The 24,449-nt window shown below is 36.9% G+C and overlaps 2 protein-coding genes across 2 annotated transcripts; both read left to right on the forward strand.

Annotated features, from left to right (window-relative positions):
* Positions 1–288: 288 nt before the first annotated feature.
* LOC136248759 (protein NLRC3-like) lies at positions 289–20,664 on the forward strand. Its single transcript, XM_066040550.1, has 5 exons — positions 289–378; positions 10,381–10,428; positions 10,485–10,760; positions 10,809–10,865; positions 18,278–20,664. Exons 1-5 carry the CDS (start codon positions 357–359, stop codon positions 20,662–20,664), a joined length of 2,790 nt encoding a protein of 929 aa, XP_065896622.1. The 5' UTR covers positions 289–356.
* LOC136248760 (protein NLRC3-like) lies at positions 20,661–23,116 on the forward strand. Its single transcript, XM_066040552.1, has one exon. The coding sequence runs from the start codon at positions 20,661–20,663 to the stop codon at positions 22,980–22,982; it is 2,322 nt and encodes a 773-aa protein (XP_065896624.1). The 3' UTR covers positions 22,983–23,116.
* The last annotated feature ends 1,333 nt before the right edge of the window (positions 23,117–24,449 follow it).

Raw genomic sequence — 24,449 nt, forward strand, 5'->3', positions numbered from 1 at the left:
TGGTAGACTACTTGAACAATGTTGAGAGTGAATATCGTGGCATACGAAGAACCCTACGAACCGCTACAACGAAAAATCACGTGATTTTAGGACATTTGTACCGTTTTCTACCAGAAGAAAATGACAAACTTGGCTGCCACGCTGGTGTTACTTAAGTTACACTTAGCCTAACACATGACAATAGTTAGGTAGTTGATTGGAGGATATCGATTTTTCGCGTTGCGGACCCTACCTTAGGCTATAACTTACGGTATGCGCGGACTACCGGTAATAGGCGCCTTCTGTAGAATTATTATTTTGAAGGCGTGCTGTTCGAGGTGCTGTTTTGTGAATTCTATGCAGTTCTCCCATTTGTGATGGCTGGCGAAGCTGATTCTGGTTAGTTTATAAACGATTATTTTATTTATCTGAGGGTGGCACCAAAAGGCTGGGCCTGCGCATAGATATAGCTAAATATATTTATAACGTTGATGTATATTGCTGAGGGGCACCTGCTTCTCCATTAAAGCAATAATGATTGTGGTGGGTTTAGCGGGAACTTACGTAATACGTAAGGTAACGTAAAAATCACGAATTATACGTCCGCCATTTTTGTAGGGCAAAAACGTGAATGAGAGTAGTCTCGCGTGGCCAGACCGCTTTTTCTCAGCACGACGCTTATCGATTAAAATTATAAGCTGCCTTTTTCGATCAGGCGCTTATAATTTTAATCGATAAGCGCCGTGCTGAGAAAAAGCGGTCTGGCCACGCGAGACTATGAATGAGAGCCAAATACCGGAGATCTGATGCGATGACGTCATAGTTGACATCATTGTGTTTATGACGTCATGGTGTTTATATTAGTATTATAAACAAATTGTTTACTATCCAATTAATAGTCCAAAGTTACGGTTTACCTAGTATAAATCCCGGAGTAAATCCAAGCGTAAATCAATAGGGTTTGGGTTCAGCTACTTTTTTAAATGTACACCAGATGACAATTAGATTCAGGGTTTCAGCAGCTAGCAGCGGTGGTACAGTGGTTAGAACTCTGACGCATTACGGAAAAGTGATGGGATTTTTTACAGGCAAGTTAAAATCAGTAAAACATCAGATCTCTGACATTTAGTCAATTTCAAATAAGAGAGTGCGTGTTTAGAATGCCTTCCAGTTGTTGTACTGTTGTGACACACAATGAGCAAGTAAGAAATGTGGAATTAAGCTTTGTGGATTCCCAAGAGAAGACGTCTCCGTGTAGTCTGGCAGCACCTGCCCCTTACTGTAAAAGTGAGGGTGCTGGCATTGTCAGACTAATCTGCAAGGTTTTATTTTATTTATTTGAAATGCTGTATTTGGGACATTAGCATCCAGTATCATAGAAAGTGCTGGAAGGATGGTGATGCTAAATGACTACCACAGTAGTTCAACATTATTGAGTTTTACTGATCAGTGAAAGCAAGTTATTAATCCTGAGCCAGACGAGTGAAGCTACATGTCAAAGGGCTACAAATTGTCCTTGTATACTACAAACAATTGCAAAATACATTTGTGAATTTCACTATAAACGGATAACTAATTTTACGACCGGAGTGAAATGTGTGCTTGATTGCAACACTTTCAAAGTTGAACCATGCATGTGTAGCTAATGTCTTTCTACAAGATTATTTTCCAGACTCTTCTTTTTATAATAAATAAAACACCGGTGATTCAGCACTGGGTGCTTCTACTATTATAGTTTCCTCTGGCAGCAGCTGCTTTTGCAATAATCCATTTCAATTGTTCCACCGACAGTATGTAGCCAGACTACTGAGTTACAGCATTGCCTGTCTGCAATGCAAGAAGGCCTTGTGTTTATGTGATATATATGTGCATTCAAAGTATACATTTCAGCTTCTAACCATGACCAGGGCTTTGTGTCTCCTATTAGCTTCTTGGAATGGGGCTGAAAACCATGAAAAAGATTGATATACCCTAGTAGAGCAGTCAAAGGGTGTTCCTAAAAATAGTCTAAAATCGGGAAAAAAATGTCTGCAGTGGCCACTGACCTCTTACTTGAGAGCGTGGTGTATCTTACCACTGTACCAAGTGTTTCCAGGTGTCTAAAGGCTGCTTTTAAATGCTGTATGTACATTATTTTTATAACCCTGTAGTCAACAGCTAAAAACTTTGTCAAAAGAGGTTTATTGACTGAAAACAGCCTGTTTTAAATACTTTTGACTAATAAAGTTGGTATTGTAGTTGAATTGCTTCAAATTGTACCTATAAATTAATTTGGCTGAACTTTGAGGTATCTAAAATGGCTATAGCTTCTGGAGGGCTGCATCTCCCAGACCCCCTGCTGCTAGAAGTTCTATACTCTGGTCAGCCCCCCCTCACATCAACTACTTCCTCTGCCACTGTCTAACTGCTTTCTAGTAATTTTGATGATGCAACACACTGGACAAACTATTGAGTTGGAACCAAGGTGAGGGTGCATCATCAGCCTTGAATTTAAGATTAACGTGTGATAACAACTTCTTGATAGCTACCCTTGTCTAGCTATACGATGTCATGATCATCTCTGCATTGTACTGATGTCTGGCTAAAAGTCGCTGAGTTTGTCTGCATGTATTGCCTCATATATATATATACTTCATGTGAATTATACATCCACCATTTTTGTAGTAAAAACATGAAGGAGTGAATGAGAGGTGACTAAATGAGTGTTCACAATGCTGTGCTATTGGATATATATGCAACGAGAAAGTAAGGAACGTGGAATTGCTCCCTAAAGACCCTGAGACTTGCCCTGAGAGGATCCAGCACTGGAAGAGTGGTTTTGGGAGCCAACTCAAACCCATTCACTAGACTCTGAAGTGCATCAGCTAGATTCTTCCCATGCAGCAATTGATTGCAGATAATCGCTTCTATTGCTATGTTGGAATTGACATGTCCTTTAGACTTAGACCACTTGCACGAGAATATTAGTGCACACAATAGTCTGAAAACACCATGTTGTTATAGTACATACTCTGCCTGTACTGTATCATTTTGGAGATATCACTGCTAAAGCTCCTACTTGGTGATCTTATGCTACTGGGTGTTCTACTCGATCAACCAAGATGGGGAGAAACCAGAAACCTTTACAGTTTATCATCCAAGCTGCTTCATCTGGCACACAAGACACTAGGTAACGCATCAGGTACTGAGAACAGAAGATCGAAGCGAGAAGCAAGGGGATGAGTGGATAGCAGTGCATGGACCAACACTTGGTAAATTGTTCAGATGACTTTTATGGATTCATTTATACAGAATTTGAACCATGTTATGTCCAGTACACCTGTCCTTTCATGTTGTGGGTGTTATGTGATGGCACTGGTCCAGGATGGGTTTACCACTGTGTTCAATCTTCCAAGGTAATACACATAGCAACAGAGAAGTAATGTTAAACAGTGAAGAGAATATGGTATGGAGTGTGAGTAGAGCGGATTGGTAGAGTCAGTAATTGCAATATCAAAGACGGAAATGCACAACTCAGTTTACACTCGAATTACTTCCCTTGAAAGACTTTGTACTGTTGAAGGATGATAAACAGGCTGCTAAGAGGGATGAAAGGTTGTGAAGAGTATATGGATGATGTGGTGGTTGATAGTTGTTAGGAACACCTATCCAAGTACTGACTAAGTTTGCTGAGGCTAACTTTGCTGTTAACGTGGCCAAAAGTGAGATTGGTCATGCCCAGGTCAGGGTAAGGCAATATGGCGCTCCATTGGCCCAATGTGAACACAAATTGACCCACACAACTCACGGCCTCTGCTCCAATTTTCTCAGCACTAGCTCAGCTTTGTGACTAATACACATCAAACATAAGCTGATTGGCCCAGTGGTATACTACTGGTGGGGCAGTAGATGTCTGGGTTGGGCCAATTTGGCTCAGAGTCGAAATACTTATCAAAAACCCTGGCCCAGGTCTCCTTTCTTGGTCATGTAGTAGGAAGTGGAATGGTTAAGCCATTAGTGTGGCCGTTATATTGACTACCTACCACCAATGACTAAGAAAGAGCTAAGATATAAGTTCCTTGACGTGGTGGGATCAGGGATGTTATCACCGTTTGTGCCATAACTTTTCAGTGATCACAATGCCATTAACCAACTTGCTGAAGAAAGATCATGACTATGTGTGGTGTGATAGCTATCATGCTGCGTTCATGATTTTGAAGTCTCTATTGCTGTCCCACCCTGTACTACTAGCACCAGATATCATGAAGTACTTTATTTGTTTTTATGGTTGACGCAAGTAGCTTTGGTGCTGGAGCAGTGTTAATGTAAAGCAATTCTCAAAAAGGAGTGGAACATCCTGTATGCTATTTTTTGACTTGCATCAGAGAAATTATTCAACCAGTGAACATTTGCCCTAGTGATGCCAAGTTTGAAAGTTTTGGTCCATTCTCTGCCATGTCTTTCTGCCTTTCTCTCCTTCCACTACGAGTGTTGGTGTGGTTTCTGTCCTTTGTGATAAAACTTCAACATGTTCACATGACACAATTGTTGTTGTTTATGTCATTGAGGGGTATTGATAATGTAGTCAACATCATTCAGTTTTTTCTGAACTGCATAAGGGCCACTGAATCTCGCCCATAATGGATCACCCAGTCCTTTTCTTGGTCAAGACAGTATGTATGCAACATGTATTTGATGGACCTCTCTAGTGCCTCCTGAGATTCTGGGTGGTAAGCACTGGACACATTCTGCTTAATACCAAGTCGGTACATCACTTGTTGGAACACCCCAGCCATGAAATTGGACCCTTGGTCAGACTACTATTTTCAAGAGTCCAACCCAAGTAAAGAACTTGATAAGTGGTTTGATTATAGTCTTAGCCATAATGTTCCTAAGTGGTATGGTTCAGGAACCCTGTAGATGCACACTTAATTGTCAGCAAGTATTGGTTACCTGCCTAGCTCCTGGGCAAGGGGCCAACACTATCGATTAATACCTGACTAAATGGCTCACTGACTGCAGGAATTGGCTTCAAAGGTGCCACGGGAGTACTCTGATTTGGCTTCCCAACAATCTGACAGGAATGACATAACAATTTGATGTCATTTTTTCAGATCTGGCCAGAAAAGTGGTGTAGTATCCTGTGGTATGTCTTGTTAATCCAGAGATGACCAGCCAAAGGTGATTTGTGTACATTCTCTACAGTACGTACTCCTTCAGGAGGACTATTTTCTCCCAGCCTTTGTCAGGTCAATCCATGCTTCAGTCCAGGTATGCTTAATAGCTGATTTTGGCATGTTCTGATAAACCTAGCCAATAGTGGCAAAAAATATTTTCTGTTAATGGTATTTAATGTTTTTACTGAGATGAGATCTTGCCAATTTTATGATATTACTATTTTTGCCATCAAGTTAGCAACATTTGAGATCAAATATGTCTGATCAGACAGCAACTTCACTTTATGAAGGGACACCTCAACACCCTCAATCAAAACGCTGTCTCCTGTAGATGTATGTTTGGAGAAAGGCAGTATACCATACAACATCAGTGTTTGATTAGCACCGGTGTCTCTCAAGATACTTCTGTATGTGAATCAGGTAAGCACACTTAGAGATAAATAGGTGGTACTCAGGAGGAATGGAACGGCCCCCTTAGTACTGTTTAATTTCGGCCTGTAACCCTTACCAGTTTGTTAGTAATGAACCCTTGGGGGAAGATTCTTGGTTTGTGGATCTCTTAAGATACCAGCAATCTGCCATAGTATGTTCTTTCTGGTGACTTTGAACCATTAGAAAGGTTTTGACGACATGGGGGTGAGGATGAGGAAGGGTCATTCCATACCAAATCAACCAAAAAAAATCCCGACCCCTTCGGATTTTCATGAAATTTGGCATAGACATGGACTCTACTAAGAAACTTTCTCACACTAAAATTTGGCCCATTCTGTTAATCTCCCTTTAAGATATGACCGCTCAAAGTTTATTAGAAAATGCTACAGCAGCTTACACGGGTTTAATAAAATGGCCATAACTTTGTCAGTGATTGCCACAGCACATTTCTGTTTAGATATTTGGAATGCTTGTTAAATTCTCATTCAAGTGATATATAAATCATTATAATTACTCAAAGGAAAAGGTCAAACCACAAAAATGTGACATTTTCCTTTAATCTCAGTTTTTTCAAAAACAGATATTTTAATTGCTTTAATTTTTTGTTCAAATATTCTTCTAATAGCCTTCTTTCATGCCAGTAAGTTTGAAGTTGGGATGACAAGTAGACCATGAGTTATGGCTACATACGTAATTCTTATTGATGTTTACATGCTACAGGGGATAGAACTATGAGCACTACTATAACAATACAAACTTTTAAATTCAATTATAGTATGAAATCTCATCAGAATGTGGTCAAGTTGTAATACACATACAGTTGGAGATTAAACAAAAGTATTAATACTCTCCATTGCTGAAGGCATACCAATTATACCCATTTTATGTATATCAATGCAGTTATGATAACTGGTACAAATACCGTCAAGAGTCCATAATAGAGATTTTGTACCATATATTGGGAAGGTTTGGTGCTTAAGTTTGGTGAAGAAAATAGTTTGACAAAATTGTGAAACTTCATAATAGGAGGGTTTTAATATGGTAATTTTCCAAACAATTTCTCCACTAAACTTTTCTGTTATTATTCAGTATAGTGCCTGTCTGACATATACTTCATAAAGTCACAAGGAAAACTCCAGATGGGGAACAACACAGACATTAGCATAATAGCATTGCCTCGTCATCAGAGATACTATAGCAATTTAGGTGGTAGAGTATAGACCGTCTGTGAGATCAAGACCATTATATATTTACTCTGTATATCGGCATGAATTATCAAAAATGTATTGCACCAGTAACACAGAAAACTTCATAATATTTATGGACATCAACACAGAAAACTTCATAATATTTATGGACATCAACACAGACAAAAGCATTGTTGCATATTTCAAAACCAAAAAATAGTGCTGGCGGTATTGAAAAACCACAAACGGTATGCCTTCCATAAAAAGTATCACGGTATTACTAAATATCACAGTATTAATGTAAAAGTCATTAGTATTAAAGTAACTGCCATTTACCTCAACAAAAGCATCAAATACCTGTACCCATGGTACCTCAGCAAACCTCAGGTACAACTACCACAAACAAACTTGTTTATATAGTTTGGTTAGCTGACTACATCAGCACCTGCCTACAAACATTGTCACATGTCTGGTTAGCTTCTAAATATGGGGTGAAACAAGCCCACAGGGAGGCCATAGTGCCCAGACGGTATGGCAGTATTTAAAAAAACAGGCGGTATCAAAACCAGTATGACTTAAATAATATCACAGATTACTAACAATACCGGTATATCGCCCAGCTCTACCAAAAAAATAAATTTGTAAAAGAATACTTTCATTGTCTGAAACTTTTGAGTGTCAGTGGGTTACATTCATTGCTGGACATACGTGCAGTAATTCACCATCAGACACCATATTCTGATTAATCCTTATTGACTGTACAACACTGAAAGTGGTACTATATATGTCCACAAATGAATGGAATCATGTACTGATATACTAGAATACTTAACTTTATTTTCAACAAATCCTACCACTTCACACACTTTGTCTTGCTTTTCATGAACTAATGAACCAAATTTAGACCAGATTATCATATTTTTAAAAATGATGAAATTATAAAATTTTAGTCTGCATAGATTAAGCAGTATACGCTATACCCTATCAAATAAGCTATGCTAAGTAACTTTTGTATGTACAATAATAATATATATATTTAGTGAAAAGAAGTTGGATCCCTATGCAAGTATGTAGTAGTTGATGCATATTTAACTTTTCACGTAATTGCTTGCATAACTTATTCTAAAGCGGTAATCAAAAACGCCATGTAAATTTTTTGCTATACCATAGGCAAACACTAAATGTTGTAAGTGTACTGTAGGATATCTTAAACTGTCACTGACTTAATGCATTTTTCATGAAAAATCAGGAGTTGTAGGTCAGTAATTTACACCTCATATTCAACTTGCAAAAATTCAAGAAAATTGGTTTACATTATCAGTGTCCAATTGTGTGTAACTACTCCAGATTACATGGCCATAGCACATTCTATTACTGAGTTACAAAATTTTAAAAAACATTATCAGATTTTGGAACAGTGCACTATTCCCCTCTGGGTTTTTCTTTGCACTGGAACTGTCTTGTGATTTTATGAAATGTAGCTGTTATGTCAAACAACTTTGCATACAGATCTTACAAAACAAATTATACATGTGAACGGAATAGCAGAGAAGTTTGTCAGGGGAGTTGTTTGGCGAAGTAATGAAAACTTAAACCCTTTTCCTTACCAAACTTACAGTACCATAAGATAATTTACCACCAAATCTTCCCAATATAATTATGGTATACAATCTCTATTATGGACTTTTGACGATATTTGCACCAGTTATCATACAGTGAAACCTCTATAATCCGACGCTCATTGGGTGTGTCAGATTAGAATCCAAATTGGGATAAAAAGTGTGTTAGATTAACAAGGATGTGGGATTATTGAGGTAGTATCACATAGAAAGTATTTTTGGTATACAAAACAATGTCAGATTATGGAGCTATTCTGGATTAGAGAGGTTTCAGTGTAACTGCATTGATATACATAAAATGGGTATAATTGGTATGCCTTCAGCAATGGAGAGTATTAATACTTTTGTTTAATCTCCAACTGTATGTGTATTACAACTTGACCACATTCTGATGAGATTTCATACTATAATTGAATTTAAAAGTTTGTATTGTTATAGTAGTGCTCATAGTTCTATCCCCTGTAGCATGTAAACATCAATAAGAATTACGTATGTAGCCATAACTCATGGTCTACTTGTCATCCCAACTTCAAACTTACTGGCATGAAAGAAGGCTATTAGAAGAATATTTGAACAAAAAATTAAAGCAATTAAAATATCTGTTTTTGATAAAACTGAGATTAAAGGAAAATGTCACATTTTTGTGGTTTGACCTTTTCCTTTGAGTAATTATAATGAATTATATATCACTTGAAAGAGAATTTAACAAGCATTCCAAATATCTAAACAGAAATGTGCTGTGGCAATCACTGACAAAGTTATGGCCATTTTATTAAACCCGTGTAAGCTGCTGTAGCATTTTCTAATAAACTTTGAGCGGTCATATCTTAAAGGGAGATTAACAGAATGGGCCAAATTTTAGTGTGAGAAAGTTTCTTAGTAGAGTCCATGTCTATGCCAAATTTCATGAAAATCCGAAGGGGTCGGGATTTTTTTTGGTTGATTTGGTATGGAATGACCCGGAAGCAAGTTTACAGGGTTACCTTTCTGACCGTTCAACCCTGCCTTAAAGCCAACTAGGGTAAAAGGGATAAGTTCGCTCATCTAGGTGAGAATAGGCCTTCAGCTAATGTAGTGTCTCTGCCTTCTCATCCAGCTAAGTTTTTACTTCACTCGGTAAGTATTTCTTAAATTCCTCAATTAATAATAATTGCCGGAGTTTGTTGAAGTCATTGTTAATTTCCTTAGAAGCGTACCATCTATTATATAGGGTCTCTTTCCCTTGCAAATTCTACTGATAATTTCTTTTGGTGGCATTATGAAACTGTTGCCCGTTATGCCTCGGAAACTAAATCATAAGCTTTCAGTACAGCCACCTTCACAAAGTCATACTGTGAACTCTCTTCAATTGTGAGAACAAGTACTATTTTATGGCTTTCCTATAGAAAATACATGGTGAAGACTTTGATTGGTCATTGATAATGTGTGGGATATTAATGTTTTTAGCAGATCAAGCAGTACTACAAAATGAGCCAATTTTCAAAAACTTGTGCAATTAAAATTATTAAATGTTTTCGAGGGCTCAGTTTGTTCGTATAATTTTATAGCAATATTTGCAAAGTGTGGGAAAGACAAAGAAAGCACCCAAAACTTTGGTTGCTTTATCTCAGGGGTGACTGAAGCAATTTCCTTCAAATTTTTGGTATGTAGACTCCCCTTCCAGGCAATTTTGTTTCATTCATAGAAGACATCATGAAGCTATGTATGCATGAAAATCGTGTTTTCTTTCTTCCTGTCAATATGGTGTGACGCACCAGCTTCATGGGCTGCACAACCAGCATAGCATTATAGTGTAAAGCAAAAATTTTATGATGATAACTTAAAGATTTGTTATCTTTTGCATTTATGGGATATCCATTGAGTAGTGTAATTTTGCAGCAATATATATTGTACAGCACATAGGAATTTAAGGGTTAACAGTTCTACTAGCTATTTACTCCCTGACCACCTACATCTTGGTTTGGGTGTATCCTTCGTGTACTTATGTGACATTTCCTATTGTAACAGGTCTAACACTAGTGGAGGGTGCAGTAGTGATTGATCAAATTAAAAATAGTAAGTGACTTGTATTGTGTATTATTACCATCACCAATATCATGTGTGACCTGTAGAGGATGATACTCCAACAATGAGAGACCTCAACAGATTTGTTACCAAGAAATATGCTGTTGACTGGAAAGACATTGGAATAGAGTTGGGATTAGAACTAGATGTACTTGATGTGATTGAGAAAGACAATCCTCTGCAAAGTGTTTCTTGTTTCCAGAAGACACTAGACAAGTGGTTGAAGTTAACTCCTAATGCTACATGGAAAACACTGGAGGTTGGTCTTACTAATGTGAGAAGACAACAACTTAGTCTTGATCCAGTTGATGAGATGTATGATGGTGAGATTGCTTGGTTAATGTTGCTATAATTAACTTATTATTGTTTAGCTATCAACATTAATGCTAGTGTCTTCAGTGGTGATAAGCTATTAGTCATTAAAAAAAGTGAGTGAATGTGTCTATAACAAGGTACACAATTTACCTGTCCAATCCTGGGTTTGAGTAGTCAGTGATTGTCAGTATAGCATTTTGTGTGTGTATGATACTGAGAAAATAACTTCACATGTAGATATGATAGCAGTGCATTACTACAACAGTCATTGTTTAGAATGTGTCATACTGTGTGCGTTTACAAGTCTGGGTATCACATGATGTTTTGGATTACGTATTGCAAAATAATCCAAGACTCATGATAGTGAGTCATGTGGCCAAGAAAGTAAAAAGCACATGTCTTAAAAAGAATAACCATAAGCCACTACTGCAAGTTATTTATACTTTATGTTCTTAGCTCTTTCACTTCATGAAATTGAGATACTCATACAACCGTCAAGTATTATAATACAACAGTCGGACACAATTGAGTCAGGCTGCTTGCACTGTAAAGCAGTTTGCTAAAAGTAGAGACTTGTCAAAACCTTTTCAGGTTTGCCATGAAGGCATGCTAAATAATAGTTAGACATCAAGAACCAGGGTTCTGTGGGATATAGAAAACTTAAAGGCTCTGGGCTGTACTTTTTATGAGTTTCTGTGCTTTTAGCACTGGTGCATTTCTTGCAGAAGCATAGAATCTACTGGTGGGCATGGCTAAATGAAAAATGGAATGCGTCCAGAAATACCCCCAAAAGTTGTCACAGTAAGGCTCATACTCCCTCTATGCTAAAGATATCAGAAACCATTTTTGGTCATTGATAGCTAATGAACACAGCTATATTATACTAGTGTAAAAATAATTTAAAAAATTAAAACATGGGAATAGAGATCGCTGAGAAATGAGAGTCAAACAAACTAGCATGTTAAACACACAGAGATCTCTATTTGGACTCAATGGATATGGTAGTAACTAAGGAGAAAACAGTAGTTTCTCCCTAAATCAGGTGAAGATAAGTACTGAGAATGCTTCTATATAAATGTTTATTTGAGTCCAAATGGAGATTTCTGTGTGTTTAACATGCTGGCTTGTTTGACTCTTGTTTCTTCACTTTTTTCAGCACCCATGTTTTAATTTTTTAAATTATTTTAACACTAGTTTGTTTACTTTTTATTTATGGATAGCTAACATGATAATAAGAGTTGCTAATATTACACAGTACTAAACATGCGTCAAGTTAGTGATCATGTATACTATAGCTGTTAAGTAGTCAGCTAAATATTATCAGAGTTAGCAAACATCAGTGTAATGTATTGAATGTACTTTGTACTATACAGCTTGGACATATCCAGCTATTGGCAGTGTATAGCATGCTGTGGTCAGCAATAGTATGGCTTCTGATTTGTTCAGCTATGTGATCACAATAAGTCAAGTAGGCAATGGTACACAACATCATTGTTGCTCTGGTATGAACTTAATATACTATAGGTAATAATATAAGGTTTCCAAATGAACTTGTTAACGTAAATAGATTTTATACTTATTAACACAATTAACACGTTGGTCACCCTTGCAGAAACTAAGTCAGACGATCAATGGCAAAGTGAACCAACAAGAATCATTGTAATATGCATTTAAAAATAGGTCATGGACGTGAAGAAAGACATAGGAAGGAAAGTTTTGTAGTTTTTATCCCCCAAAAGTACTCACACTTTGCTCTAGCCCTGTGGAAAAAATAATAAGATGAACAAAATGGCATATTTCAGAAATTTTAAAAAGTACTTTTATTCATTCCTTTTGACTTCATATATTCCAGTGGACCTAGACTTCTTCCAAATTAACTTCTAAGGCTTCTTTTGTAGTTGGGGGAGCTTTCTAAGGTGGTGTTTAGTTGTGTGTTCTATTAGGATTTTGGCCAAAATCATAGGCAATCTCTATCTCTATTATGAACCACTACCGTGGTTCATGATTAATTTGAAAACAATTAGGCATTGTTTTCTGGTAGTAAAACGCGATGTTCAAAAATGGATACTTTTGTTCAAACATTGCATTTATCGGAGCAAGCATACTATTAGCTGCAGCTCTCATGTTATTAATCCTACATACCTGATTATTGGGGGATAATTGTTGCTTAGTGTAGGCTACTTTGTGGTATAATAACCTAATCTTTGGATTTCCATGAAGTGAGTGGCAGCTGTTCTAAAATTATATTGCCTGATAATTGATAGTTCACTCTAGTATATACGTGTTCTTCACCACCCTATACCAGTGGGTTAACTGCAGTGCCAAGGCAGGTGTTGGTGTATTACTTTCCTAGAAAATGATCTGCGTTGCCGTGACAAGTGGCATTGTGATGTTTGTATATGACTCCGCTTTCACTTCCTCTACACAAGCAGGGTGAAGCGATCCATTGAGTCTCACTTGTGGTGGTTTAATTTTAACTGGATAGCTCTTGTCTGGTCCACCAACACAACTTACTTCAGGCACTGGCTTTTACAAACTTTGATGCATTTCTCTTACTCAAACTAATGCAATACTTCCTTGTTGATGCCACTAAAGTAAGCACCGTGTATCACCAGTCTACCACAGAAAAAAACATCTGGCTCTTCAAAAGGCAGGTAAATTTTTGAGTAGAGTTTCCCATACAGTCTTTTTTTAACCTTTCATTGACTTGGCAAAGCAGTGGCACAAGGCATAGCTACGTACAATGTATTTTTCACTGCTGGCTGGCCATTTTCTAAGACAGTTAAGACACCAATACCAATGACTTCCAAGGCATAAATGCTTCATAGGAGGTGTTAGAATGATGCAATAGAAACCTCGGCTCTGCCTGGTTTCTATGTTGCATCATTCTAACACCTCCTACTCAGCATTTATGCCTCAAAGACACTGGTATGTGGTGTCTAACTATAACAAAAAGAGCATTAGCATACTAAGAAATTGAGCTTGTTATCAAATATAACAATCATCATGATTGATAGAGACCTTGTTGCATGCCTTGGTACAGGGGGTAAATCATATACTTTAGTATACTTCGAGATTTGATCAAAAATCGAGATTATTGTAAAAGAATTATCAATAAGATAGTATCACTCAACGCTATTCACTACACAATTGTATCGTATAATATGTGACTATCTCGGCAAAACATTGCCTAGTTTGTAGCACTAGGTAGTAACTATACTGAAAATAAAATACAGGCGCTGACATTCACAGCCTTAACTTTCATTTGCATATTACAATGTTAGAACTTAAAATGCTCAGTGTGAATTGGAAAATCCAGCATGATGTATTCACTTGCACGTACAAGTGTGAAGGTATTTTAAATGAAAAAATCATAACAGTTTTTGTCTACATCTACTGTATCATAAATAAACGCATGTGACACCTTGGGACTACAGGAACAAAACAAACTCTCCATAAGCAGGCAAATAAGATGGCGTATCAGTTTTAATGGATTTGAGACTTGTTTCCCCGAGTAATGGCTTGATTAAACTAGTGTTGTTCCAGTTCTCAGTACTGGAACTAAAATAATTCCAGTTCCAGCCCTTTTTATTCCATTTCTGGAACTAGAACTGGTACTGGAACAGTAATTTTGCTTTCCTTAAGACTTGAACTGGAACTAGAACTATAATTTTGAACTAGAACTAGAACTATAAAGAAATTTTATCAAGTACTGGAACTAATACTTGAACTGGGATTGATCATAACCATACAGTTTTTACCAATGAGATTTTATGCTCTTCACTAGGCCAGAATTTAATCAGCTGACAAAACACACAATGTACTATAAAAGCTGTGTGTATTACAACCATGTATGCATGTACTAAAACACTGCTTGAAACAACTGATTGGCTATAGTAAGGCCAAGTGCAATGCTGTCTCAGTCACATTGTTACAGGTATTTTAATACCACGTGCACCATATATAGTTAGTGTTATAGTTGTTTGTGTAATAATGCTTACTAGCTAACAATTAAACCTAGCAAAACTAGTATATATGACTTAATAGTGAGTGCATAATTCATTATGGGCTTTTTGTAATAATACTTTAGTTAAAATAAGTGGTGTTCTAGAAATTGAAGAATAATTCTAAATGTCATGGTTCCTGAACTGGAACTAGAACTGTAATTCTAAAGGTTATGGTTCCAGAACTGGAACTATAGAACTGTAATTTTAAAGGTTATGGTTCCAGAACTGGAACTAGAACTGTAATTTTAAAGATTGTGGTTCCAAAACTGGAACTAGAACTGTAATAACTAGCTGATACTGGAACAACACTAGATTAAACTTGCATATTGTTTTTCTTTGAAACATGAGTGGTTTCATCTATTTTTTAAAAATTGTTTATTTAAAAAAACTATGCTTGTGCAAGCTAGGTGGGTTTTTGCTGAGACAGTCACACATTTAAAATAATATAGGGATCAGAATTGCTGAAACAAGTAAGGGACTTTATCACCTGTGCTGTGTGCTCATGTCGCACCCCATCTGATTTCAGAAACTCTTCAAAATTTCGTAGAGATATATTCTCCACCATTGTCAGTGAGGAGAACTTTCACAGCTTATACCCACTAGTCTTTTCAACCAAAGCCTTCCACTCGATAAAATGGTCAAACACTTCGTCTTTGTGGTTTGTATAGAGCTCTGTTCAATTACTCTAATAGAACAGTCAGTTACTCTAATAGGATATACACACTAATAAAAAAATACTCTAATAGAACAGTCACTTTTGGCGTTCAGATAACTGAGGTTGTCAAAGGAATCTGGAAGACTAGCAAGTAATGTACTACTTCAGACATAGGATCGAGGGTATCAAAAATTTCAGTTAATGCTTCAATATCCTTGTATATCCTCCTTTCCTTAAACAAACGAGAGTAGAGCTTATGTCACAGTTCAAGTTTGTTAGCCCAAGTCTTCTTCTGAAACTGTTCTGCCAATTTCTTCCAAACCACAATTAAATCTTCTGGTTATCTAATTAGATACAGCAACTATAAGGTTCAGTAGCCAATACAGTCATTGCCAATGTATGATCCCTTCTTGCCATAAAATTTGCATACTTTTCAGTATCTTCCTGTGCAAGAGCTTTTTCAGCGCCATTCAACAATGTACTTTCCAAGCAGGACAGTTAACCCAGTTTAATGGAACAATAGCTACAGTTTTAAAAGTGGATACTGTGCCGGTACCATTTTTTGAACTCACCATAAACTTACCTTCATACAGACCGTGAAAGATATCATTATGCAACCTTAGAGTTGTTTTAGGATCAGGTTCAGCTTTGGTTTCTTCTTAACATATAGAGGTCACTTAGTTGCACATTTATAAGATAGAAACTAGGGCTATACTGATACCAGTATTACGAGTATCAGTATTGGTCAATTGCAAATCTACAATACAGATATTTCACTTGGGTTTTTGCACTATTAAAAGTAGTATAAGTACCATGAAAAGCACGTTACTACCCAAGTGACTTGGTTGTTAGATGGCTAGGTTCTTAGCCCAGCAGTCTTTACCTAGCATGAGTTGGCCTGGGTTCAACTCCCAAGTTGGTAAACTGTTTTTCCTTTTCTGAGGGTTTTTTGCACCACTTTTTTGGTCCCCGTTCACACTATTCTGGGTTAGCCAGAGTGTTTTCAACTTGGGATATTGAACTCGGGTTGGCCCTTGTTAGCACTACTGCATCTGATGTGAGATTTGATGCGAGCTCAATAGTGCAAGCGCTGAATAATAATTAGCTAAAACAAGCACACAAGTGTTCGATTATTTAGGCACTTAATAAAAGGTGCTAGAATTGTAGCAAGGAAGCGTAGAACCAGCTGAAATAAGTCATACAATGTTATAGCCACCATGTTCATTCAAGCTAGTGGGTGCTCCTTCCACTAGGAATGTTAATGCATTGTTCGATCGTAACTGTCCGAAGTCTACCAGAGCTACGGTGGTACGGTACATCGTAGCCATTATGAAGAGCAGTTTTAGAGCAAAGAATATACTTGCTGTGTGGTGAACAGAACCAAGTTATATTGTTAACCTGACTTGGCCAGTTCAGAATGCATTCACACTGTATTCTATCCCGTGCCAGCCCATCTCTCCTTGTAGTGCTGTGCTGGACCCAGTTTGACACGGCTCGATTGATTCACACTGCAATTTGTTTTGAGCCGTGCCATGCTCTACCCAGGTTAGAAGGTAGTGTGAACAGGGTGATCCTACATACTCTTTATGCTGTAATGCATATCGGTTTGACTTTGAAGTATCAGCTGTGTATGTGGTATCGGTTCATCAGAAAATCTGTATCAGAAATAGACAATAAATATCGGATATCGGTATCGGATGTAAAATGTGGTATCTGGTACAGTCCTAATAGAAACTAAAGGAGGTGAGTGACTGGCAGTGCGGTGATACAGTGGCAATGTGCATGGAGTACAGAGTGAGTAGTGCTGAAATCAAATCCCCAACCTGTTGCGTTTTTTTTTCTGACAGACTAAGTCCCACCCCCCCACCTCCCAACCATGTCCACTACCTGCTCAATATACCCTGCCTACAGTTTTTAAAGCATTAAGTTTCATCTTTAACCAAACAATATCTCAGTATCACTGTTTAGTAGGGTTCTCCCCTGAAATGAATAGTGCTTGCCAAAATACTGCCATTAAAATACCATCATAGAAATATCATACGCCACGAAAAGTACCTTTATGAAAGAGTCCCAATATGTATATCTAACAAATTCAGTGTTAAAAACCATTACAGAAGGCCGAATATCTCCCAAACCAGATTTCTTCCTGCCTGCCTGCCTGCCTGCCTGCCTGCCTGCCTGCCTGCCTGCCTGCCTGCCTGCCTGCCTGCCTGCCTGCCTGCCTGCCTGCCTGCCTGCCTGCCTGCCTGCCTGCCTGCCTGCCTGCCTGCCTGCCTGCCTGCCTGCCTGCCTGCCTGCCTGCCTGCCTGCCTGCCTGCCTGCCTGCCTGCCTGCCTGCCTGCCTGCCTGCCTGCCTGCCTGCCTGCCTGCCTGCCTGCCTGCCTGCCTGCCTGCCTGCCTGCCTGCCTGCCTGCCTGCCTGCCTGCCTACCCTGCCTGCCTGCCCATAGAAAACAAGATATGGCAACCTCTATTGCGAGATAAGCAGGGAAAATTGAAACACTCTAATAAAGCAGTCACAGCCACATGTGTATTGGTTAGTGAGGCAGTCAGGAGAAAATGCTGTAATCGAAAGAAATATTACAGAACTTTTCCAAAGCACCCCATAAAATAGGCTTTAATTGTAAAGAAATACTGTCAAATCTCTTTGATCCCTAATATACAGTACTGCCCTACTGTATAAATAAGTACTACTGTATTTACCTTACTGTATGATGTGTTTTGTTTTGTATGAATTCAGTCTATAAAGCAGTAGACTACATCTGAATTTAGAATAGAGCACAATATGTACATGTGGAAATATAGTTGTAGTGTATATCGATGAACTAATGCAGTAGGTAGTTACATTACTGTATTTTGTTTAGTTCCTGAAGTAGTGAGTAAATTACGTGATGACTTGCGTGCTTACTACCAAACGGCTGGATTGAGACCATCAAAGGAAGAGTGGCCACCTAACCAGCCCACATCAATTGTTAATGTAGCACTAATACACTACAACAATACACGAATGCAACAAGAGCTGATTGATATATCCAAACGATTCAAAGAAGGTGCTTCAGCTGTAGACAAACTGTCATCATCACACTCCAGAGTCACTAAGGACATCAGCAAAATATTTGCAGCAGATCCTATTGACTCAACAGTAGCTAGTACTAGCCCCAGGAAACCACCAAAACGTATTCTAATAGAAGGTGCTCCTGGAATTGGGAAGACTGTACTAGCTAAAGAAATAGCACTCCGTTGGGCTAATGATGAGCTATTAAAAGATTTTATTTTGGTTTTCTTACTGTATTTACGAGACCCAAAATTGCATACAATCAGTTCAGTAAAAGAATTACTTATGTATACCTCTGAAAATGTAGCACAAGATGTTGAAAATTACTTGTTAGAGTGTAAGGAAGAAAATGTAGCATTTGTGCTTGATGGTTTTGACGAATTCCCTGGTTCACTGCAGAAAGATTCATTCATTACAAGCATCATCGAAGGAGAAAACAGCATAGGAAAAATTTTCTGCAGATTTACTGTAGTGGTGACTTCACGACCGACAGATACATTGTTCCTTCATCGTGTGGTTCACAGGAGGATTGAAATTCTTGGATTTGCTAAAGAAGGACGTGACAAATATATTTCTCTGTCACTCTGTGATGAACCTGAAAAGAAGGAAGACTTGGTTAGATACTTGAAAAATCATCCTATTATCAATGGTCTTTGTTTTATCCCACTTCATTTAGCAATTCTGTTGTTCCTTTTTCAGGTGGATAGCTTACCTGAAACCTTAACAGAAATGAATGAGTTCTTTGTTGTTCACACAATATATCGTTACTTAAGCAAAGTAAGATCACCTGATAAAAGTAAAGTGAATAATCCACGTGTAACAGATTTGCCTGATGATATCCAAAGATTTATTGAGAAATTGTCCAAATTGGCCTATGAAGGGTTACAGAATAGCCAGTTGGTATTTTCATATGATGAAATTAAAAAAGTGTGTCCTGAGATTGATAGCATTCCAGGTGCTATTAATGGATTTGGTCTCTTACAAGCTGTACAGCATTATATTCGGCAAGGGTTTGGGGAAACAATCTCATTCAACTTCCTTCATTTCTCTATGCAAGAATATCTTGCTGCATTTTATGTGTCTAATCTCCCTGTTGATCAGAGCTCACTACTGATGAAGGAGACATTTTGGGATGGCCGGTTTAGTTTCATGTGGATGATGTATGCAGGGATTGTTGGAATAAAGTCATCTGCTTTTATTTCCTTTCTATATGAAAATGCTCTGCATCATGGAACAGAGGTCGATGATCAGGGTGGGCTGACACTTGCTCATGATGTACAGAATGATAAACGGAAATGTTTACACTTGTTTCATTGCTATATAGAAGCAAAGTGTAATGAAATACCCGAAGCAGTTTCTTTCATTTTCAGTGGAGGCAATATCCAGCTCACTGGTATAACATTACTTCCACATCATATTTCATCTCTGGTATTTTTTATGTTTGCTTCTAAGCAACAATGGCGAACTCTGGACTTACATAATTGTAATCTTAGAGGTATAGGAATGAACACTCTATTGGAACATGTCATCAAAAGTGAAGGAAACATGTCAACGCTTCAATATGTTGACCTCAGTGGAAATCTCTCATCTCCATGGGGTGTGTATTGTGTTATCATTAGACATTGTTGTGTTAATAGTTTAACACTTTGTGGAGATAATTGGATGGAAGAACATGTTAAGGAGATAGCAGAACATGTTAAGGAGATAGCAGATAGCCTAGAGGCAAACAAAAGACTTAATTCATTAACAATTCACAATGTTGGACGAATAGGGGTAGAGTCAATTAGGAAAGTTTTAATAAACAACACAACTTTAAATGATATTAACTTGTCATGGAAAAAGCTTTGGATAAAAGATGATGACAATGTTTTGCTTTGTACCCAGGTTTTAATTAGTAATGAAGTTATGAGTAGTGCCAGAGTGGTGAATGTGACAATATTGTATGATGAACATCATGAGTACTCACCCAAAGAAATTGATTTGTCTTCTACTAGGAGCATTAACAATGATGTAGTAGCAGTGCTCATAGCATTTGGTTTGTGTGATAACATAACAGTACATACACTTAATGTTTCATCCTGCAACATATCTGATGATGGAGTTATTGCTATTGTTGATTGTCTCAAGACGAAGTGTAGTTTACAAGAACTGGACTTATCACACAATACAATGACTATTAGGGGGGAGCTAGTATGATTTCTGAAGTTATTCGAGTCAATGCAACATTACAAAAACTTGATGTCTCTAACTGTGGCATTTCTGACAGTGGAATAGTAGCCATCAGTAAAAGTCTAAAGTATAACAACACATTGCAAGAACTGAACATGTCACTTAATGAAATTAATGAAATTGATGAAATCGTAGAAGTTATTGAAGGTAACACAGTACTACGAAAACTTGATATTTCATGTTGTGGCATTTCTGACAGTGGAATAGTAGCCATCAGTAAAAGTCTAAAGTATAACAACACATTGCAAGAACTGAACATGTCATATAATGAAATTAATGAAATTAATGAAATTGTAGAAGTTATTGAAGGTAACACAACGCTACGAAAACTTGATATTTCATATTGTGGTATTCGAAGTAAAATGGCTGTGATTGTGAGTGAGTCTTATAAAAACAACAAAACACTACAGGAATTTATAATATCATGGAAAAACGATCAAGTTACTGTCAGGACAGCAGATATATTTTACAATTTATCTAATAAAAAAATTGGTGATATTGGAGCACTGATAGTATCAAATCTTCTATACAATAGCACGAGAGTCAACAAACTCGATGTTTCTTACAACAAGATATCACATAAAGGTATAGTATTTATTGCTGACTATCTCAAAAATAATATCACTTTACAAAAACTTAACATATCACATAATAGTATTGCTATTGAAGGAGCTAAAAAAATTGCTGAGATTATTCAAATTAACAGATCTCTGCAAAATCTCAATATTTCTTATTGTAGTATTCCTGATAGAGGGATAGTAACCATATGTAACTTTCTGAGTAACAATACCACATTACAAGAACTGAATATGTCACATAATGAGATCATGAGTACTGGAGCCAAAAAAATTGCAGAGGTTATTCAACTTAACACAACCCTGCTCAAACTTGATATTTCTTCTTGTGGTATTCCTGATAGTGGAGCCTTAGTCATCAGTAAGTCTTATATAAGTGCTGTACTAAAAGAAATTAAAATTTCTTGGAAAAGTAATCATGTTACTATCAATACAGCAGAATCAGTTTGGGACTTATCTAGAAAGAACATTGGAGACACTGGAGCACAAATAGTATCAAATTTTTTGTGCAACAATGTGGAGATAAAGGAACTATATGTTTCCCATAACAACATATCAGATTATAGAGCATTAGCTTTTGATGTGGACAAGGCGTACAAGGTGGACCGTTTGATGTATAGTGAAACATTGCTTGAACTTCACATGTCACATAATAACATTACTTTGAAAGGAGCTAACAACATTGCTGAACTTATAAATGTTAATACAATACTTCAAACGCTTGATATTTCCCATTGTGGCATTCCTGATGATGGAGCATTAGTCATTAGTAAGTCTTATAAAAACAACAAAACACTACAAGAACTCATAATATCATGGAACAATGATAAAGTTACTGTCAACACAGTTGATACATTTTGGAACATCTCTAGAAAAAAAATTGGCAACATTGGAGTGTACATATTAGTAAATCTTTTAAACTCAAGGGTAATAAAGCTTGATGTTTCTCACAACAGCATATCTGAAGAAGGAGTAGTGTTGATCAGTGATTATTTCATGAGTCAGCATAGTATAGAAGAACTTAATCTATCTTATAACATCATTACTACTAAGGGGGCTGATAAAATAGGAGATTTCATAAAAATCAACTGTACACTACAAAAACTTAATCTTTCTTATTGTGGTATGCTTGAAGGTGACGCTGTAACAATCAGTGAGTCTTATAAAATCAACAAAACACTACAAAAAAGTGTTCAGTATTATCATAAGTATAATGAACCATTACAAGAGCTTGTAATATCATGGGGAGATGATAAGTTTGTTATTACAACATCAACATTATGTTGTGATGTGTCTGGTATGAAAATTGGCAACACTGGAGCACTAATATTGTCAAACCTTTTATCTGTCAATTGCCATTTAATAAAATTAGACATCTCTCGTAATGGTTTATGTGATGATGAAATTTTGATAATTAGTAATTGTTTAAGGAGTAACCTTAAGTTGGAAGATCTAGGTATGTCACGTAATAATGTTACAGATAGAGGATTAGCAAAGGTGTTTTGTGCTCTTAAGTATAATGCAGCACTTAAGACCATCGACATTTCATTCAATTGTCTATCTAATAATGCTGCGTTGACCATCAGTGAATTTATTATGGAACACAGAACACTTAAAAGGTGTAACCTTTCAGGTAATGATATCACTGCTTTGGGAAAAAAGAATATTTTGGACTCTACCAATGGTTCTAGGTGTCATACTAAATTTTAAAACTAACTTATATAGAGTGATTGTGTTTTCTACTGTAAAAGATGCTATATAATATAATGTAGTCAACTATTGGTAATTTGTTGTATTGTTGCTTTATGATAAACTATATATCTGTGGTGGAGATCAAAAGTGCCACGCTGTGGAATTCATTACTGATATACATAGTTGATATACCACACTTTGTGGTTACATTTGCTATAGTATGTGAGCTGGATCCTCACAAACATTTAATAACTCATGATAATTATTGTACACAATCTTGAAATTTAGCACACTTGTACTATTTGACCCGCTAAGAATACTTCAAAATCTTTTCGTTCAAATGTCTGACATAATATTTATGACCAATCAAAATTTTCACCATACATTTCCTACAGCCCTTGGAGCCAAACTGTACGTGTCAGTTGTTACACCTTTGCTGTCACCGTTAATCATCTGGTTGGCAAAATGTTTACTCTCTTGAGAAAAATCCACTTTTTAATTTTTAGCTGTTTTTCAGGATCCAGCTCAACTTGTACATACTAGTGGTGTAACATCACACATTCTGCGAAATCCTTACCTAAACAGTTACCTGAGCTGTTGAGTGTGTAGAATATACACTAGATATGACTGAAATATACATACTCCCTCAAGCACTAGCACATGCACTCTTGGGAGTCGTGTATACATTTTTGTCATATCCTTTGTAGCCGTGTTATAACTATATAATATATTAGGTGATACACATGCACATGTTTAAAATAATGAGATTGATGTACTTACTTCTACAGGTGATTTAATGTGTTGGAATGAAATATATCTATATGATCACGATTAGGGCTGGGAGATAAATTAGATGAAAAGATTATCTAGATACCTCATTTGCCTATCATAAATAAGATAACAAATTTTTTTATCAAGATATTAGTCAAATCATTATTGAGATAATATCAATTATTAAGATAAAATGGTTGTCATATTATCGCACAGCCCTAATCATGATGTCTGTGAATATTAAAAGTTGTTGAAATTAGCTTGTTGTGTCAGTGAGAACTTTGACCCAAACCCTTATCCCTTCTGAAATTTTAACTTGTAGGTTTGCAATAGGAACATCATGCAGACTATCACACTATCATAGTTTTTCAGCACAAACATGAAGAGCAAAGGGCAGGGCAGTACAGTACAGCTACAGTGTAAAAGGAAACTTATACATTGATTCCTCAAAAGTGCATCAAGGGTATATGCATGGAGGGTATATTGAAAATCTTTGTAAAGATTGAGATACTCTAATAGAGCAGTCAGATGTATTCTAATAGAGCATGCAGTGAAAACTACTCTAATAGAATGGTCATAACAGAACATAATAATGTAAGTTAAAATTTAAAGGATAATATACAGCTAAATTTATTGGAGAATTTGGTGTCAATGCCTGACTACCCCCAGACCCCTGCACCTATAATATTAACTCACTACCAAACCTCGGAAAAA

The sequence above is a fragment of the Dysidea avara genome, chromosome 3 (genome assembly GCF_963678975.1).
Source record: "Dysidea avara chromosome 3, odDysAvar1.4, whole genome shotgun sequence".
Taxonomy (NCBI): Eukaryota; Metazoa; Porifera; class Demospongiae; order Dictyoceratida; family Dysideidae; genus Dysidea; species Dysidea avara.

Excerpts from the sequence above, each read along its gene's own strand:
- LOC136248760 (XM_066040552.1), top strand. The coding sequence starts at position 20,661 with ATGATTTCTGAAGTTATTCGAGTCAATGCAACATTACAAAAACTTGAT.
- LOC136248759 (XM_066040550.1), top strand. The coding sequence starts at position 357 with ATGGCTGGCGAAGCTGATTCTG. Across the intron at positions 379-10,380 it reads GGCTGGCGAAGCTGATTCTG|GTCTAACACTAGTGGAGGGT; the intron begins GTTAGTTTATAA and ends CTATTGTAACAG. Across the intron at positions 10,429-10,484 it reads GATTGATCAAATTAAAAATA|AGGATGATACTCCAACAATG; the intron begins GTAAGTGACTTG and ends TGTGACCTGTAG.